The sequence below is a fragment of the Mobula birostris genome, chromosome 2, assembly GCF_030028105.1.
Source record: "Mobula birostris isolate sMobBir1 chromosome 2, sMobBir1.hap1, whole genome shotgun sequence".
Classification (NCBI taxonomy): Eukaryota; Metazoa; Chordata; class Chondrichthyes; order Myliobatiformes; family Myliobatidae; genus Mobula; species Mobula birostris.
Window position 1 is genome coordinate 3,139,585 of NC_092371.1, and position 20,264 is coordinate 3,159,848.

The 20,264-nt window shown below is 44.3% G+C and overlaps 1 protein-coding gene across 2 annotated transcripts in view; it reads right to left on the bottom strand.

Moving 5' to 3' along the window:
* Positions 1-880: 880 nt before the first annotated feature.
* Positions 881-20,264, bottom strand: part of ubqln4 (ubiquilin 4) — a 62,588-nt gene continuing 43,204 nt past the window's right edge. The window contains exons 6-11 of one of the 2 annotated variants that reach the window (XM_072280904.1): positions 12,266-12,482; positions 5,263-5,402; positions 4,263-4,346; positions 3,144-3,259; positions 2,249-2,447; positions 881-1,394 (exon numbers count right to left, since the gene is read on the bottom strand). In XM_072280904.1, the coding sequence (XP_072137005.1) occupies positions 1,242-1,394; positions 2,249-2,447; positions 3,144-3,259; positions 4,263-4,346; positions 5,263-5,402; positions 12,266-12,482 (909 nt within the window). In that variant the 3' untranslated portion in view covers positions 881-1,241. The remainder of the gene's footprint in view (positions 1,395-2,248; positions 2,448-3,143; positions 3,260-4,262; positions 4,347-5,262; positions 5,403-12,265; positions 12,483-20,264) is intronic. The other variant, XM_072280914.1, reaches the window with a different exon arrangement.

The following is a 20,264-nucleotide window of genomic DNA, read 5'->3' on the forward strand; positions in this document are numbered from 1 at the left end:
AACAGCAGTTCTCCTTCAGGAACCACAGACACAATTCTGGAACTATTTCTGACTCCAGCCCCATCACTGGTGAACGATGAACTGTGCTGCTCTGTACCTAACACACCAAGACTATTATTTTCTAACTTTTGTAAACCTACCTCGAGCCCCAAGCATTTTCCATTTTGCAGCCAACTGCCATCCATTTACATTCTGACAGGACCTGGCCACAATTCCACCTCATGGCACATTGTGGAAGGATCTTGGAAACCTATCTATGCCACTCTGAGAATCTGTAAAGGTGGTCAAGAGTGACCTTTTCCTTTGACATCTGATCTGAAGGGATGTTCAGGTGCCAGCAACTCTGAGCTGGAAAATTACATGTATAATCTATGCTTTAATAGAGAACTCAGGGGGAAAAAAAAGACAAACTTGAACTCGGGGGTGGTGAGGGCAGTGGAACTGTAGGCTCTATCCCTACTAGGGCTGAGACTAGGACCAAACAGATTTTGGGGGCTGATAAGATTAGAGGACATCAAACCATAGCAGATGGAGTTAATATATACATTGATTTACTGAATGCTGCCCCTTCTTATGACACCAACAAAATGGTCAGCAGGCAGGATAAAAAATACACAATGTACAGTATATTGAGCTGCTACTGATAAACAGATGTTTTGGAGGGAAGAGTGAAATATATTAAACCATCTGTAAGCTATCAGGTGACAGCCCAGTCCAAAACAACATATGAGAGAAATGTGGGTTTAAAACATGTCTGAACCCTACAGACACTACACGTGTAACACAAACCACACTGACACAAGGTTAACCGAGGTGCAGGGAAGGAGGAATCTTGGGGAAACTGAAGGCTGCCTTAAAATGAGGAGAGGGACTCAAGCCGTTAGCAATGTTACTCTTTTATGTTCACATTTCATTTAAGCCACTGGATCCAGGCTCTGGTAGCGAATACAGAACAAAGAAGCAGAGTGGGAGGTGGGCAGTGGGTGAAACAGGCCAACGAATGCTGTACAGCAAGAGTGCTTTCCCCATTGTTACAACTCAACAGGACAATCCTTTCTTTTCAATTAAGCACTGGATGATACGTACTGGAGAGGGTGAAGATGAGTTCGAACGAGCTTTGTTTTAAATCACTGACTTAAAAGATCAGTTATTATCCTTCTGAGGAGCCTGCTCTCCCACTGCTGAACAAAGTGGTGAGATTGCCAGAGATGAGGCTGACGTCCCTCCTGCCTTTCAGGTGATTATGAGGGCTGGGAGCCCAGAAGTCTCTCGATAGCAGCATTGATGTCCCCTCCAGTGGCTATGAGTGCCTGCAGGTTGGCCTCGCGGTTGATGAAGCCCATGGCACTGAGCTGTTCCAATTGCTGCTGAAATCGCACTTCAGGGTTCTGTACCTGCAAGGAGAGAGGACAGTTAGCATGGAGTGTCACTGGCCACACCAATCGCAGCATCAAACAGCTGTTGTGGGGCCCAGCTTGAAGGAGGAGACCAGTGGGGCGTGAGAATGTGTCCAGCACCCTCACTGGTTGAAGCACCTCACCTGCTTTGCTTCTCACCTGGCCCTGTACTTCAACACTCGATCGCAATGCATCATAGCACATGAAACATCAACTGGCAGGGACAGGGGGCGAACCTGACTAGTCATTGACAGGCAGGGTAGGTAGGGGTGGGGAGGGGGAGAAGAGGGGAAAAGTCAATTCACAAATCCAGGTTCAGAACTGCAAGTGGTGTGTTTGGCTGCTCTGCTCCTGCGTTAGTCAGGTCATACGTTTGTTGAATTGTGGGATTCAGACTATCAGTGTAGTGCTCTGTGAGAGGTGCCACCTCCCAGACAAGGGGTTAACCACAGGCCCCAACTCTTCTTGCATTTTAGCACAGAAGATCCTGCAGCCACAGGTAGACTGGGCCTGTCTTTACCATTCAGCTAGGAAAACAATAATTCAGTCATTGTGTTCTGTACACTTTGTGGAATATTAAGGGGAAGGAAGATAATATAATTGAGGATCATGTGCTTCATGGTGTCCTGAGAGCAGAAAAAGGTTAGGAAGGCTAGTGTGCAGGTGAGGGGAGGTTTCGTACACATTTCAGATAACTGCACACAGTAACTTGGGTTAGTTTACACCCTGGGGACCTGCAAGCACTGGTGAAAATGCACGCTAGCCGCCTCCACTGCAGCAGTCATTGTAAGGTGAAGGCTCTGGCGCTTACTTCATGCAGCAGGGTGCAATAAAAGCTTGCTGGCTCTTACTTGAGTATTGGCCCCAGCTAACATCTGTAACATTTGCTGCATCAGCTGCTGCTGTGGGTTGCTGTTGCCTGGGCCTGAGGGTGCTGGGCTCCCCGAGCTTGTGTTCACGGTCCCGGTGCTAGCCGCCGTTGTCGTAGGTGTCAATCCGCTGGCTAGGCCTCCAAGCCCGGAATGAGGTGCAGGGCCACCAGAGCTGAACCTGCACAAACATACCAAAGCGTACTTCATTCACAGCCACTTTCCTGTTGGTACACAGGAGTAGCGCCAGGTCTGAAGGCCAGCTACCCACCAGATCGCTGCTCCACACACTCCCCAACACCTCCTTTTCAATGGGAACCACTACTCCCACACCATTCAGCCTAGTCCATGCAACAAACAGCAACCCCTTTAACCTTTCCCCCTCTGCCCACCCCTTGCCAGAGTTCGTGCAGCGCTCCAGCAATCTATGTATGAGACTGCAGCCCTTGTGTTGGAGGAACAAACTGCTCAGCGGGATGAGCAGCACCTGCTTGGGGGGGGTGGGGGGGAGAGAGAGACAGGGACTGCTGTCATTTTAGGTTGTAACCCTGCATCAGAAACATCAATAATTCCCCCCCCCCCCCCCCCCGCCAACCACCACAGCTGAGTTTCTCCAGCAAGCTTTCCCGCTTCGGGTTCAGCATCTGTATTTTCCAGTAGTGCTCTTCCATTGGGATAAGCATGGAATGCCACAGGGCCTGAAACCACAAAGCCCATCATTCCAACATCACAAGCAGAGACAGAAGAGCCAGCCCTCTGAGGGGCTGATTAATACCACAGCTGAATAGCCAGTTGCCACGAGGCAGCACCAATCCAATGCCTACAGATGACAATGGCAGGGTCCAGTGCTTCAACCTGAGAGTGCCGATGACCTTACCCTGGCAGGAGTCCTGGTGCCTCTGTCTGTAACGTCTGCAGCCCCTGCTGGATCTGCAGCAGTGCCTGCATGGCTCGGGGGTTGGTCATCACCGACAGCACGTCAGGGTTCTGCATCTGCAATGCAGCACACCAGTTTGTACAGTCAGAGCACTGAGAGCTCAGAGCCTGGGCCCTGCACCTCCGTCAGATTCCCACTCCCCCACCCCCACCAAAACACTCGCTTTCAAGCAGCACATTCCAAGCCACAGCGCTCACCCAGTGAAACATCCTGTGCTATTTCTCATCAAACTGTGACCTGTTCACTGACACAAATAGAAACACCTCAGCATCCCCCACCTTGTTAACCCTGGCATTCAGAGCTATCAGCACCACCCTGAGCAGGAGCTCCTCACCTGGGGCAGCAGCAGAGAACACAGCTCCCCTCAGGCACAGTCCCATTCAAGGAGAGACCTCTCAGCCCCACTGCAGGACATAGGGACAGCCCACAAAACCACAGTCCTAGGGCACTTCCATCATCCCACTATAGGTATAGGAAGGACATGACTGTACTGGAGAGGGTACAGAGGAGATTTACCAGGATGTTGCTTGGAATGGAGTGTTGTATTTTGAGGAAAAGATAGTCTGTTTTTCTTGCAGCTAAGCAGGCATATAAAATTATGAGAGCCATAATTGATGGTAGGAAACCTTTCCAGACCAGTGGCCATAGGTTTAAGGTGAGGTTTAAAGGGGACTTGAAAACAAAGTGGGGTGGAAAAGGGAATGCACTGTGAAAGGCTGGTGCAGGTAGAGACTTCCACCACATAATCACCAAGGCACGGTCAGCCACCGACTAAGTGGGATTAGTGTAGATGGGCTGAAGGGCCTGTTTCTGGGCTGTATCACCACCTTGCACTAGATGATGTTCAAACAAAATTAATTCCTTTTCTTTAAACTCAATGTTTTTATTTATGGAGACCAGGCACTTCTATCTGAAAGTAAATGGCACTTTCAAAGACCAATATACATAGTGTTAGGTATCATCTTCTACATATTCCCTAGTGCTTGCAGTCATCCATTGGGAGGGAGAGGATATGATGAAACAAGTGGCTGCAGAAGGCTCTGTGACGATCGTCTTTACCTGCTGCAAGAAGATGGGCATCTGGATTCGGAGCTGATCCTGCAGCTGCGTATTGCCAGCGAACAATGGATTGTTCATTAAAATCTGCAGTAGAGGAAATGGGGTGAAGATAAGAAAAGTATAAGCAGAACCTTGTGTATGGACACTTCAAAGGAATCTCCCAACTTTGAAACCAAGTAGCTCTAAAACTGTGACAGTAGTGTCACAGGTGATGGATCAAATAAAGACTTCCACCTCCACCACTCACACATATCCTGATAAATGAGATTATTGGGGAACTTCCCTGTGACAAAGTCCTCCCTCTAGCTGGGTATGCACCCCACGCCTTATATGTAGGAGAATGTTGAAAAAAATATTTCCACGCCTTCCTGCTTTCCAACAGAGCTCAATTGAAAGGACTGTATCACTGTTATTTTGTCACTGTGCTGGACAACATCAGCAGCAGCTACTGATGATCATGGCTACTGAGCTGCTGGTAGGAGTCCATCCATCCAGCAACATTCCACCCTGCACCTTGAACTGACTGGCCTTCCAAGGAAGGCCTGAGGCTGTCCCGATATCTCCCACAACAGATGGATTAGTTAGCTTTTCTGTGACAGGACCAAACAAATAACAGCCCTGTGCCTTCAGCCCTCCATAATCCCAATGTGAAAGAATTCCCTAGTGTCCTTCTCCTGGTGATCAAAGTTTACAGGTTGCCTGCTGAAGTTTCAGAATTCACAGTGCACAGATGGAGGAGTTCTGGCTGCATTCAGGCCTTATGTTAAGTGTGCACTGCTTGTCTTTGAGAAGAGAGAGAGACTATGGGACTGCTAGAGGAGAGGAGTGAGTGAGTGAGTGAGTGGAGTATTCAAAACTGGGCAATGTGGCAGAAGAACCTCACTCACTCTCACCTCTCACCCTCCAGTTACTCACCCCTCTCCTCTGTCAGCCCTTCCTCTGGAAGTAAGGAGGGTGCTTGATGCACACAGAGATTTACTAGACTCGACCATCTAGATACCTGTGAGGCAAGGTCAGGGTTCTGGGACAGTGACTGCATCATGCTCCTCATGTACGGTGCCGACAGCATATTCTGTATTAGCTGGGGGTTCTCAGAGATCTGCTGCATTAGGCTTTGCATTCCTGGGCTGTTGAACATTCCTGCAGGGAAAAGACAATTACCATTACACTGGCTGTGGGCCTGAACAATGCACATACACCCAGTCAGTTCTGACATCGACCTGAAGCACGTTTGTTTCCACAGATGTTGCCTCCCCTGGTCAGGAATTCTCCATCTTCTGTTTCTACTTCAAAATTTGTTCTGTGCCAATCAAAGCAGTCTGAGGGACTCAACAGTGTAAAAGATACTCAGTGAGGCAATCATGGTTTAGCCTGTTCCTAAATTCAATCCCACTACAGCCCCCTAGTGTTCAAAAACCTATTAATCCCACCCAGAATATACTCAGGGACTAGACATCACCAAACCTTTGGGATAGAGAATCTAAATATTCACAGCCCTCCATTTTTTATCCATCAACTGTGAACCTCAAGAGTATGCTCCTTAATCTTTCTGGCCCAAGTACCACACTCCTTGCTGAGTGAATTCCCCTGCCCTTGTCAATGCAGGTTGGCACTTCCATTGTATCTTGGATAATGGACTACCCGACTGGCAGACCACAGTTTGTGTGGCTTCAGAGTTGTGTGTCAGATATGGCTATAAGCAGCACTGGGGCCCCAAAGGACACTGAATTGGCTCCCTTCCTGTTTACCCTCAGACTTTAGATGCCACACTGAGTCACGTCATCAGCAGAAATTCTCTGATGACTCAGCAATAGTCGAGTGTATAAAGGGGGAACAGGAGGATGAGTACATGGCCCTGGTGGAAGACTTTTTCAACTGGTGCAAGCTGAATCATCTGCAGCTGAACATCAGTACAACAATGGAGATGGTGAGGACCTGCAAGTACCTGGGGGTGCACATGGATGACAGACTTGAGTGGAGCACCAAGACAGAGGCTGTGTACAAGAACGGCCAGAGTCGCCTCTACTTCCTGAGGAGACTGAGGCCCTTTGAAGTATGCAGGCCTCTCCTTGACATGTTCTAGAAGTCTGTTGTCACCAGTACAATCTTCTATGTGGTGGTGTGCTAGAGCAATGGCATCAACATTGGTGATGCCAATAGGCTCAAAACCGATTAGAAAGGCTAGTTCTGTTACAAGAGTCAAACTGGATACACTGGAGGCTCTGGCGGGACAAAGGACCCTCCAGAAAATCCTGGCAATCCTAGACAATGTTTCTCACCCTCTGCATTCCACCTTGGGTGCACAGAGGAGCTCTTTTAGTAATAGACTAAGACAACTGCGTTATATGAGGTCATTCTTACCCCTGGCCATTAGGCTCTATAATGAGTCAACCTACAGCTGGGGAAGTGATGACCTCCTCCTGTTAAGACTGCCTGTGGTAACTTTTTTTTAAATTCTTTTTTACTTCTCTTCTAATATTTATACCTGTGCACTTGTAACGCTATTGTGACACTGTAATTTCCTTTCAGATCAATAAATTATCTATCGATTGACAATCCCTCTACCCCACAGTGGCTCTAGATCCCAAAGCAAAGCAAACCCCACACAAGCTGAGAAACAAGCAGACCAATATCTCGCATCAGTCACACCAACTTCAAGTCATAACAATGTCTCAAAATGACTGTGACCTGTGGAGTGCCACCGGGATTGACGATGTACATATTAACAAACCGGATGAGAATATATCTTCTTCCGCCGGCTCCGTCTTTGAGCCTACTTCTTCAGCAAGGACTCTCCCACCCCCACCAATGACCCCTTCTCCCATTTCCCCCTGACGAGGGGTCTCGGCCCAAAACGTCGACTGTACCCCTTCCTAGAGATGCTGCCTGACCTGCTGCATTCACCAGCAACTTTTATGTGTGTTGCTAGAGTATACCAGGGACATAATTAGTAAGGTTTCAAATGACATCAAAATTAGTGATATAGTGAACAGTGAAGGAAGTTGTCTAAGGCTACAATAGGATCTATATCAACTGGAAAAATGGGCCAATGAATGGTAGATGGACTTTTAACTCAGACAAGTATTTCATTTCAGGAAGTCTCAACAAGGGCATGACTTCGACAGTAAATGACCTGGCCCTGGCTATGTTGCAGAACAGAAGAACTAAGGAGTATGTACAGATTTCCCTGCAAGTGGCAACACAGGTAGACAAGATTGTAGAGAAGGCACTTAGCACACTAACTTTCTTCAGGTGGGTCAATGAGTACAGGAGTTGAGAGATCATGTTACAGCTATAGAAAACATTGGTGAGATCATACTTGAGATAGTGTGTACAGTTCTGTTCATTATACTACACAAGGAAGATATGATTAAATGAGAGAGTACATCAAAAATTGAAGAACAGTACCAGAACAGGAGGGCTTGAGTTATAAGAACAGACTGATAGGGGAAGCTGTTTTCCCTGGAGCAAAAGGGCTAAGGGGTGACCTTGTAGAGATTTATAAAATCAGGAGAGGTGTAAATAGAATAGTAAGGCAGAGACTTACTTTTAGTAGCAGAGTCTGAAACTAGAGCACTTGGGTTTAAGGTGAAAGGGAGAGATTTAAAGAAGACTGGAGGGCCAAGTTTTTCCACACAGAGGGTGATAGGTATTTGGAACAAGTTGCTAGAGGAGGTGATTGAGATAGATACAATTACAATGTTTAAAAGACACTAGGCCAGTTTCAAAGTAAGCAAGGTTTAGAAGGATAAAGGCCAAATATAGGCAAGTGACACTAGCTCAGGAGGGCACTTGGTCTACAAGAAGAGTTGGGCTGAAGGGACTGTTTCCATGCTATATAACTCCATGACTCTATTAGAGCAGCAACTGACTTCAGGCCATTTTGTTCCCTTACTTCCCCTCTCTACAGTGGTTATAATTGCTATTTCCAATCTACTGGAACTGTCCTAGAAACAGAGAAACACTGGTTCAAAAATAAATAAAGAGAAAATCTCCCCACAAGCTGCAGCTACCACTGCTAAAGTGTTGCAAAAAAACTTAGGTTATTTAACCCCTCGAGCATGCCCTGCCATTCAATACAATGCACAGTCTTCACCAAACTATTCAATCTAAGAAAAACAAGATACCTACAGTACTGTGCAAAAATCTTAGGCACATATATATAGCTAGGGCGCCTAAGAGTTTTGCATGGTACTGTATTTGTCAACATGGAGCGGAGTGCCAGTTTGCAAATCTGGCAGGAGAAAAGGATATTGGGAAAGGCGGAGGTGGAGCACTGTGGAAGGGGTGTGGGACAGGTGGCAGTGACGGTGTGCCAGGGAGCAAGGAGTGACATGGGTGCAGACAAACCCAGCCTTGAGGCATCAGGCAAGGTCGTTTGATTCCAAACAACTGGTTTATTGATCATTACAGAACGTCTCTCTGATGCTTCCTGCTCCCTCCCTCCCTCTCCCCTCCCCAGCCTAGAGGTAGGAAGAAGTTGGAAAACTTAGTAGAAGATGCTGTCATGACAATAACCTTTCCCACAATGTCAACAAAACAGCTGATCATTCACTTCAGGAAGGGAGGGTTTTGATTGAGGGGTTTAAAGCTTCAAGTAATGAGGAGTGGAGATCACCAACAGCCTGTCCTGGTCCAACCACTTAGACACCACAGCCAAGAAAGCTCACTGTCTCTACTTTCTCAGAAGGCTGAGGATATTAGGTATATTCCCATCAATCCTTACCAATTTTTATCAATGCACCATAGAATGCATCCAATTAGGATGCATAGCACCTTGGTATGGCAAATGCTCCATCTGTGACAAGAGACTGCAGAGCGTTATGGACACAACTCAGTACATCATGGAAACCAGCCTCCTCTCCCTAGACTCTCTCTATACTAGCTGCCTCAGTAAAGCAGCCAGCCAGCATGGATATTCTCTCTTCCATCGGATAGACGGTACAAAAGCTTAGAAGTACGCACCATCAGGCCCCAAGGAGAGTTTCTACCCTACTGTTAGAAGACTACTGAACAATTCCATAGTATAATAAGATGCACTCTTGACCTTACAATCAACCTTGTTATGATCTTGCACCTTATCTTTTACCTGCACTTTCTCTGTGGCTGTTACACTTTATTCTGCATTTCCATAATTTACCTTGTCCTACTTCAATGTACTGGGTAATGATTTGATCTATATCTATTGTATGCAAGACAAGCTATTCACTGTATCTCAGTACATGTGACAAAAATAAATCAACTCCAACCCTTTTGACCCATTCCTACTAATAAAGTGTTTATTGAGCCAGAAATCCACAAATCTTAATAATCAAAAAAAAACTGCTATATGCATAATTCTAAACTTTTCCCATTATTATTTTGTAGAAGACTCATCCATGTCAACAATGGTGCTCACCTATTCTGGTCTGATTGGCTTGTGTTTAGCCTGTATCCTTCTAATCCTTCCCTATCCATATACTTAACAAATGTCTCTTAAATGTTTTGTAAGATTTTCCATTCAAGGACATTGGTGTTTCCACACCAGGCTGTGATGCAACCAGTCAATATCCTCTCCACTACACATCAACAGAAGTTTGTCCAAGTTTAAGATGTTATGCCAAATCTTCGAAAACTGCTAAGTAGAGGCGCTGTTCTGCTTTCTTCATAACTACACTTATGTGCTGAGCCCAGGACTGGTCCTCCAAAATACTAACACCGAGGAACTTAAAGTTGCCGACCCTCACCATCTCTGAACTTCTGATAAGGACTGGCTCATGGACGTCTTGTTTCCTTCTTCTGAAGTTAATAATCAGCTCCTTGGTCTTGCATAAAATTGCATAAACATTGAATAAAAGATTGCTGTAATGGTACCGCTCAGCCAGACTTTCAATCACCCTCCTATATGCTCACTGTCGCCACATTTGATTTGGCCTGCGACAGTGATGTTGCCAGCAAGCTTGAATACAGCATCAGAGCTGCGCTTAGCCACACAGTCGTAAGCGTAAAGCGAGTAGAATAGGGAGCCTTGTGGTGCACCTGTGCTGAGGGAGATCCTGGAGGAGATATTTTTGCCAATCTGAACTGACTGGGGTCTGCAAGTGAGGAAATTAAGGATCCAATTGCACAAGGAGGTATTGAGGCCAAGGTCTTGAAGCTTACTGATTAATTTTGATAGGATGATGGTATTGCATATACATACCACTCTGTGTGTGAAGGTGCTGCCCCTTCGGTCCCTGTTAAATCTTTCCTCTCTCACCTTCTGCCCTATAGTTTTTGGTTCCCTTTCCCTGGGGGAAGAAGAATGCATACATTCACACTACCTATGCCACTCATAATTTTCTGCAGCTCTATAATGTTATCCCTCAGTCTCCTATGCTCAAAGGAATGACATCCGAGCCCACCCAACCTCTCTCTATAATTCAGGGAGTTAGACATATATCTTAACCTTATCAAAAAGCAACAACTCAAATAAGACTAATACCCCATCACAGTTCTACTGCACAGGACCATCTGAAATATCTTCCAGACTCTTGGCTTCCCCTCTACAATAGTGGACAGAGTCCTTGATTACATCACAGCCATTTCCTGTACCACTGCTCTCATCTGCACCCCTGGGTAAATCGAGAGCACAGCTCCTCCAGTCTCCACTTTCCACCCACAAAACCCAGCATTCAACTAATTGTCTTTCATAGCCTCCACCAGAGAGGAGAGCCATCCCCTCTCCTCTCTCAACACTTTGAAAGAATCACTCTCTTCACACACCTTTGTCCTATTTTCTGTACCTGAGCACCCCCACCTATCCCATGCAGCCACAGGAGGTGCAACACCCATCCTCTCACCTCTTGCCTTCCCACAATCCAGGGGTCCAAACAGTACTTTCAGGTGAGGCAGTGATTCACTTGTACCTCTTTTCATACAGTGATTTGGTAATCATAATGCAATCTTCTCAACACTGGAGAAACCAACACAGCTTGGCAAAGCAGCTTCGCTTAGTAAATTCTCCTCCATCCCACTCTGTCCTGTGTCTGCAACCTCCTGAGTGATGCAATGCAAGCTCAGGCAACAACACCACATCTTCCATCTTGGCATTTTTAAAATTCTCCAACTTAGAATACAACCTGTTTTTTTTCTGATCTGAATCAGACTGTCGCCCATCAGTGATTTTCCCTCAGTTGTTTTCCCTCAATCTATACAGCCTCACCTGTTGGATATGTCCTATGGGCCAACTAACAGAAAAATATCATGAAGCAGCTAATATTCTACACCTAATTGCTACATTATCTCACTTTTTCTCACCTTATTACAGACATTTCCTTTGTTTCCCCTATCTTTCCCTCAACCTCCTCTGCAAATGAAAATTATTTTCTATTGAGTTCTAAAGGGTCAGATGAAAACTGTTTCTCTATCTACGGATGATACCCAACTTGCTGAGCACCTGCCACATTTTGTATTTGTATTTCAAATTAGCAGCATCTGCAGTTTTTTTTTAATTTCCACCTGTCTTAGACTTCCTCCTATACCGGAAATAGTTCTCTAAGGCAGGTTTCCTACAGGTTGCATCCTGTCGGGAACATTCAAAGGGAATCTCGAGGCTATACTGTGTCTAACCTGCACCATCCTTGCCCTGGCAATGTGCAAAAGAACAGAGTTCAGGGAAGTTTGCTGCATGCATAACTTAAGCCCTGGGAGCGTGTGGTTGGAACAATGGAAGACGAAGCTTCCCTTTAACCAGTACTATCCACGCTTGAGAGATCAGTATGGGAAATCTGGTGGGAACTTTATTTTGTGTCTAACTTGCTCTGTTCTTGCCCTGGGTATGTGTGACAGGACAATGTAGAGGCAGCTTCACTCTGTTGCTAACCCACCCTGTTCCTGCCTCCAAGTCCTCTGTCTGAAAAGTTATAATTACCAATTTTTAAAATCAGCACAAAACAATTTGTTACCCTAAAGCAAGAGGTCTAATCATTTGCTTCTGCTATGCACACTGCCCAGTGAGCTAGTTCATCAACAGAAATACATACCATTTCCTAAGCTCCCTGTGTTGATGCCAAAGGGATTTGATACAGGTGGTGTTGTCTGATTGGTGCTGTTTCCTCCTTCACTATTGGAGCTGGCAGCTGGAGAAGAGGGTGATGTTGTGACCCAGGGGTTGGGCAAAGGCTCCCTGTTCTCAGTCCGAGATGGCTGAGCATTACTGTCCGAGCCACCACCCAGGGCAGTGAAGGGGTTGCCCCCAAACTACAAAATAAAAGCACATTAAAGGTCATGATAGACAATTCAGCACAACCCAGTTATTGTATATAAGGGTCTAATCAAGACTCCAATCACTTGTCAATTTGGTACCTTTATTTGTGAAGAGCAGCATGGATAAGACAGGTGGAACAGAGCTTGTGAGTACAATATCAGAGAAAATTCTGAGAGATAGGATTAATTTGCACTTGGAAACACAAGGTTTCATTACAGATTGTCTGCATGGGGACAAAGGGACATCCTATCTGACTAATTTGATTGAATTTTTCAGTGAAGCCAGAACAGTTGTTGTCTACATAGTCTCTACTCCCTGGACTACATATTAAAGCCTTTGACATCCCACACAGTAAAATGACCAAAAAAAAGTTGGCAAGTTGCCAAAATGGATCTGATGTTGGCTTGGTAATAGGAAATAAAAGGTATAACTATATGTCTTTTTTTGAGACCAGTGGTGCTACGTTCATTCTGTTAATGATTTGAATCTGAATATAGAATGCGTGTTATGATGTGCATACATAATAAAGAACTTAAGTTCCCATTGTGCAATGTGGGTATTCACCCAGAACCGGAGTCAATGTTGGTGAGCTAGTAGCACACGCTCAGGTCGAGCAGAAGCCATTACTGTTCATAAAAATGTTAGTTTTACTCACATTGTTTGCCTTTATTAAGAACAAGCATAACATGGTGTCAGAAGTAGGTATGAAGTCCAAAACGAGTGCAAAGGAATACTGCGAGCAACAAAGCTAGTTCTGATTTGAAAGAAAAGCCTGAGAATGGAAGGTGCTAACATCAAGGAGGTCAACCGAGCTTATTGTGTCCAGAAGTCCAACAAAAGATTAAGGTGAGCAACACCGAAAATCCTCATAATGGATAACCTACGTTGTCATGCACCTGTAGTTTACCAGCAATTTAACAGATAACTGGAAACGCTTCAAACAGCGATTGAATATATATTTAGCAGCCAGTAGAGCCAGAAGGGCAGATGAAAGACTGAAGGAGTTTATCTTTCTACACGTAACTGGTGAAGATGCTTGAACATCTGTAACAGCTTTCAAATTGATAAGACAGTTCTTACATTGGTCACTCTGATGAAAAAATTTGAGGAGTATTTTGTCCAAAGTAGAACACCACATTTGAAAAGATACAAGCTCTTTTCCTGTGACCAGAAGCAAAGTGTCAACTTCAACCAATACTTAGCTGAGCTTCACACACTGAATAAGTTCTGTGAGTTGAGATTTTAGTTACAAAATAGTTTGCGGAATCCCAAATAATGGGCTTCGAGAAAGCTTGCTCTGTGAGAAAAACAAAATTAATGTTGTAAAAGCAACACACATAAAAGTTGCTGGTGAACGCAGCAGGCCAGGCAGCATCTATAGGAAGAGGTACAGTCCACATTTTGGGCTGAGACCCTTCGTCAGGTCTAACTGAAAAAAGAGCTAGTAAGAAATTTGAAAGTGGGAGGGGGAGGGGGAGATGCTGCCTGGCCTACTGCGTTCACCAGCAACTTTTATGTGTGCTGATTGAAATTTCAGCATCTGCAGATTTCCTCGTATTAATGTTGGAAAAGGCTGTGGATGGGCCAGCTGGTGGTGCAATGACATCGGCACCAGACCCAGGAGTGGAGGTTCCCGGGTTCGAAACTAGTCAGGTCCGCTCCCAAGAACACTTTCCATTCATGCCGGGTTGAGTGTCGAGATCACAACTCGACCTCATAAAATAAAAAGGGAAAATACTGCGAAAATGTCTGTGTGAGGAGTGGCACGCCACACAGTCTCTCTCTCTCGCGCTCCGCGCCTTGTAAAAGTCATGAAAAAGACATCATCACAGATGCACACACGGACACGCACACACGCAGGCACACGCCAAAAAAAGGGAAAAGGCTGTGGATATGTGCAGAGCAGCGGAGACCACACAAGCACAAGCTAAGGAGCTGCACAGGCCAGGAACAACAATGCATGCTGTGAAAACAGAGGGGCAGAGGACAAGACATTTGCCAAGAAAAACAGCATTGCAAAGAAGTAGGATTAAATAGCAAATGTGGATGTAGGCACATCCCAAAGACATATCCTGCATATGGAAAGTCCTGCAATATACATAAGAAAATAAGAAATAGGAGTAGGCCATCAGGTCCATCAACCCTGCCCCACCATTTAATAAGATCATGGCTGATCTGTCCATAAACTCAGATCCATCTACCTGCCCTTTCCCCATAACCCTTAATTCTCCTACTATGTAAAATTCTATCTAACTTTATCTTAAGTACATTTAGTGAAGAAGCCTCGACAGCTTCCCTGGGCAGAGAATTCCACAGATTCACACTCTCTGGGAAAAACAGCTTCTCCTCATCTCCGTCCTAAATCTTCTCCCCTGAATCTTGAGGCAATGTCCCCTAGTTCTAGTCTCACCTACCAATGAAAACAATTTTCTTACTTCTATCTTATCTATCCCTTTCAAAATTTTGTATGTTTCTATAAGATCCCCTCTCATTCTATCGTCCCAGGCAACTCAATCTCTCCTCATAGGTTAACCCCTCCATCTTTGGAATCAACCTGGTGAACCTCCTCAAGTATGGAGACCAGAACTGCACACAGTACTCCAGGTGCAGCCTCACCAGTACCCTGTATAGTAGCAGCATGACCTCCCTGCTCTTGAATTCAATCCCTCTAGCACTGAAGGCCAACAATCCATTTCCCTTCTTAATAACCTGTTGTACCTGCAAGCCAACTTTTTGCGATTCATGCACAAGCACTCCCAAGTCCCTCTGCACAACAGCATGCGGCAATCTTTCACCATTTAAATAATAGTCTGCTCTTCTGTTATTCCTTCCAAAGTGGATGATCTCACATTTACCAACGTTGCATTTTATCTGCCAGACCTTGGCCCATTCTGTTAACCTAGCTATGTCCCTCTGCAGACTCTCCACATCCTCTGCACAATTTGCTTTTCTACTCAGTTTAGTGTCATCAGCAAATTTTGCTATGCTACACTCAGTCCCCTTTTCCAAATCATCTATGTAAATGATAAACAGCTGCGCGCCTAGCACCGATCCCTGCAGCACCCACTCACCACTGACTGCCAGCCGGAGAAACACCTATTTATACCAACTCTCTGCCTTCTATTGGTTAACCAGTACACTTACTCCAACTCCATGCATCCATATCTCATTTATAAGTCTCTTCTGCGGCACCTTATTGAACGCCTTCTGGAAGTCCAAGTATACGACATTCACCTGTTCCCCTCTATCCACTGCACTCATTATGTCCTCAAAGAACTCCAGTAAGTATGTCAAAACCTGCCCTTTCTGACCATAATGGATGACATCATCGTTTGGGGATCCACTTGGATGAGCATGATGACGCATGGCAACCAGTGGCGTATGCATCAAGGGTTTTAACAAGCGTGGAAGCCAATTATGCACAGATAAGAGAAAGAGCTTCTTGCCAGATCATATGCATGCAAAAAGATTCTATCAGTATACCTATGGACAAACTTTTTAAGTGGAGACAGACCATAAACCACTGGTTTCAATTATGTCTAAACCACTAAATGACTGTTCCACGAGAATACAGCACATGTTGATAAGGTTGCAGAAGTATGACAATGAAGATAATCTACACACCAGGAAAATTTATGCTTGCTGCCAATGCACTATCTCGAGTAGTCAACAAGAAAAGAGTAACCAAGAGTTTAATGCTGATTTACAGGCCTATGTTGACATGATTCTCACCTCCATTCCAGTATCTTCCAATTGAACAGTGAAGATTATGACAGCAGCAGGGACAGATGAAATAATGAAAGTACTCAAAGAAACAATACAGAAAAGGTGGCCAGCAACTAAGAATGATCGTCCAATGTGTATTTGGGAGTATTGCGCATGCAGAGCTCAATTGTCAATGGTGGAAGATATGGTCTTCAAAGGGAAGAGATTGGTGATTCCAATGTCGCTATGTAAGGAAATGCTTCAGAAGATGTATGAAGGACATCTTGGTGAGGCTCTAAGACGACAAGCTCCAACCATAGCTGTGACACGTCACCTGTCAGTACACCAAAGGGGCCAGCAGATGTGAGAACTATATTTGCTGTTCAGAGTTCTCAGAAAGACACTAATGTTAATGCAGCTAGTGAAAGCAATACATCTCTGAAGACAAATAGCAGATCAAAAAGGACCAGCAAACCATCTCAGAGACTGACTGAGAGTTGCTGAGTGAATAAGGGTCTGTATTTTCTCATTACAATTGAAGTTAATGTAAATATTATTGTTAGGAAGCAGGTATATGAGAACATAGTATTATGTTCCTTTCTTCTTTAAAGGGGAAAATGAGTTATTATGTGTGTGTATATAATAAAGAACTTCTGTTCCCAGTGAGCAATGCAGGTGGTTCACCTGGAACCAGAAGTGACGTTGGTGAGCTGGTGGTGCACTCAGGTCAAGCAGTTAATAAAAATGTGTTAGTTTTACCCACACTGTTTGTCTTTATTAAAGACATAACATAAGGCATGTAAATTCTCAAATGACATGAAAATTGGTGGAGTTGTTGATAGCGAGGGACATCGTTTTAGGCTACAGGGAACAATGGCAGATGGAACATAAATTTGTGAAGAGTACTTATTAAGATCGAACTTAAAACAATGGCTAAAGTTGAAAAAATATGTAATAAGATTCAAAAAATGTCAAAAAAATTTTCTAAACACCCAGAACCTAACAGCAGTGTTATCAAAGCTAAGAAAAAGTAAACATGCTAAATTAGAAAACCAGTGTGAACTAAATCAAGCCAACACTGAGCTAGTAATTAATTTAACTAATCAAAAGTAAGAAATAAGTAACATGCTGAAAGCACAGTACAAGAAAAAAATGGTAAAACGTCTAGTGAACAAATCTCTGTTAACTGTGCAAGTTGCCCTTCATGAATGCACCCCTATCAAATTGCATGGTGTCCTCGAATTACAAGATAATCTGAAACAGACTTGCGCTGCACAGCAACAACCTTTGGCGGGCGGATCTGTCAACCCAGCAGGTGATGTTAACAGTGATGTCACTTATGTTGGAATGCAACCAACAAAGACTAGGCCCCAGAAACAGTGACACCTTGGGAACTCAAAGGAACTGCAAAATAAGTATAACACTGACTCAGAGACCCCTGGTGCCTTAACTGATGACAGTGATGAGCTAATTGGTCTAATTGCCCCAATAAAAACTAATTAAGTGAAAACATGCTAGAATGAAAATGAAATTTATGTAGGGTGACAGGAGGTTTAACATCAACCACCAGAACCAGGAAAACTTGACCAATTGGTCCATTTGTCCAAAGAAATTCTACCTCCTAACAAAGGAAGCTTAAAGACTTGGGCTGAACTTCAATGAATTAAGAACTTATACAAATTACATCCATATGATGACATCCAAATTTTAACTACCATGCTGACTTCCCAACAATTAAGACAGCTGACACGTCGAGTGGAAAGATGGTTGGGATGCAATTAGAAATGGTTGGAATGACAATCCCCAAAATAGATTGATAGTAGGAAAGTGATTGATCATAAACAAAGGTTTTAGAGGATGTTTCTGAATATGAAATATTAGACAGTTTGGATCAGGCACTCAGGAGTTCAAGGAATAACTGAAGATAATATGGAAGAATCCACATATGACTCCCTCAAATTGACCTTCATGGATGGTTTGAAACCAGAGTTGTCAAAACGGTGAAGCTAATGAAAGTAAATCAGAGTGAAACTGCCGTTTCCTTACAGTGATCTGAAATGCCGAACAAGTGGAGCAAGATGCAAAATGCTGAACAAGTGGAGCAAGATTTTGAAGTCCAAATAAGATCAGTACAGATGAACCAGCTGTCCACACCTGCTAACCAACAGAAGGAGTGAACTGGAATTCGAAGCAGTATGTTAATTTATGTGAAGTACTTTATTTGCTCAATTACCTAGCCTTCAAGGGACACAAAGCAAACTTGGACAGGGTACAATTGCAACAAGAGAAAGTGCTTTACTTGGGACAGAAAATTTCCCAAAACGGGAAATCATTAAAGATTGTGCAAAAGGCCATTATATGGCCGATTAGGAAAAGGGGAGGTGCAACGTGACCTGGGTGTCATTATACACCAGTCATTGAAAGTGGGCATGCAGGTACGGCAGGCGGTGAAAAAGGCGAATGGTATGCTGGCATTTATAGCGAGAGGATTTGAGTACAGGAGCAGGGAGGTACTACTGCAGTTGTACAAGGCCTTGGTGAGACCGCACCTGGAGTATTGTGTGCAGTTTTGGTCCCCTAATCTGAGGAAAGACATCCTTGCCATAGAGGGAGTACAGAGAAGGTTCACCAGATTGATTCCTGGGATGGCAGGACTTTCATATGAAGAAAGAATGGATGAACTGGGCTTGTACTCGTTGGAATTTAGAAGATTGAGGGGGGATCTGATTGAAACGTATAAGATCCTAAAGGGATTGGACAGGCTAGATGCAGGAAGATTGTTCCCGATGTTGGGGAAGTCCAGAACGAGGGGTCACAGTTTGAGGATAAAGGGGAAGCCTTTTAGGACCGAGATTAGGAAAAACTTCTTCACACAGAGAGTGGTGAATCTGTGGAATTCTCTGCCACAGGAAACAGTTGAGGCCAGTTCATTGGCTATATTTAAGAGGGAGTTAGATATGGCCCTTGTGGCTACGGGGGTCAGGGGGTATGGAGGGAAGGCTGGGGCGGTGTTCTGAGTTGGATGATCAGCCATGATCATAATAAATGGCGGTGCAGGCTCGAAGGGCCGAATGGCCTACTCCTGCACCTATTTTCTATGATTCTATGATTCTATATCAGCAAAACCACCTACAACAGTCCAGCAACCAATCATTTCTAGGTTTGTGCAACTACAACAGAACATGAGTCGATTCACATGCTGAAAATGCTCAACCCCTCACATTCGTCTGCTGAAAGGCAGCAAGCACTCAGGCAACCCTGTGACTCAATGAAGAACAGATGAAAGCTTTTTGAACTTTAAAGGCAATATTAATGCTACCAAATTGGACAATGCAGCTTTAACATGGGGTTAATTCCTACAAGCAGTTCAGGCAACCTACCTGGCAGCCATGAATGCTTCTAATATCAAGATGGATCAGAGTTTAAATGTTCAATGTCTACATATAGGGTTTACTCCACTGACTAAGGCCTCTCAAGAGACAGCTGGTCAGGGGTCCAAGTGGTCCATTGTTCTTGAGGCACCTAATATTATCATTCAATGAGCAAGTCCAGCGAATCCAGCTACGATGTTGCCATTAGATATGGAAGACTATGATGATCATGACAGTGCAAGAACAATAACAATAACATGCCAGGAAGATGCAAATTACCATAAAGAAATGCCTTTGTTGAACCCAGATCTGATTCTTTAAACTGCTCCTCAACCATTGAGGGAGGAATTTGAATGGCTGGTTGAGCCATTCACAGAAAATTAAGTGATGGTCTGAAGAAACATGACTCCTTGTGCCTCTGCACAATAGGCAGAACTGAAAGCTTTCATTGAAGCCTGGAAACTAGCAGAAGGAAGATTGGCTAACATCTACACTGATTCTCAATATGCTTTTAGAGTTATTCATGATTTTGGAAATTTATGGAGACAAAGAAAATGTCTCATGGCAATGGGAACTTCAATCAAGAATGCTCAACTAGTATGAGAACCTGTGGAAGTCACACAACTACCATCAGAATTTGCTATATTGAAATGTAAAGGTCACTCCAAAATGATCACAACAGAACGCTGTGGAAACCCA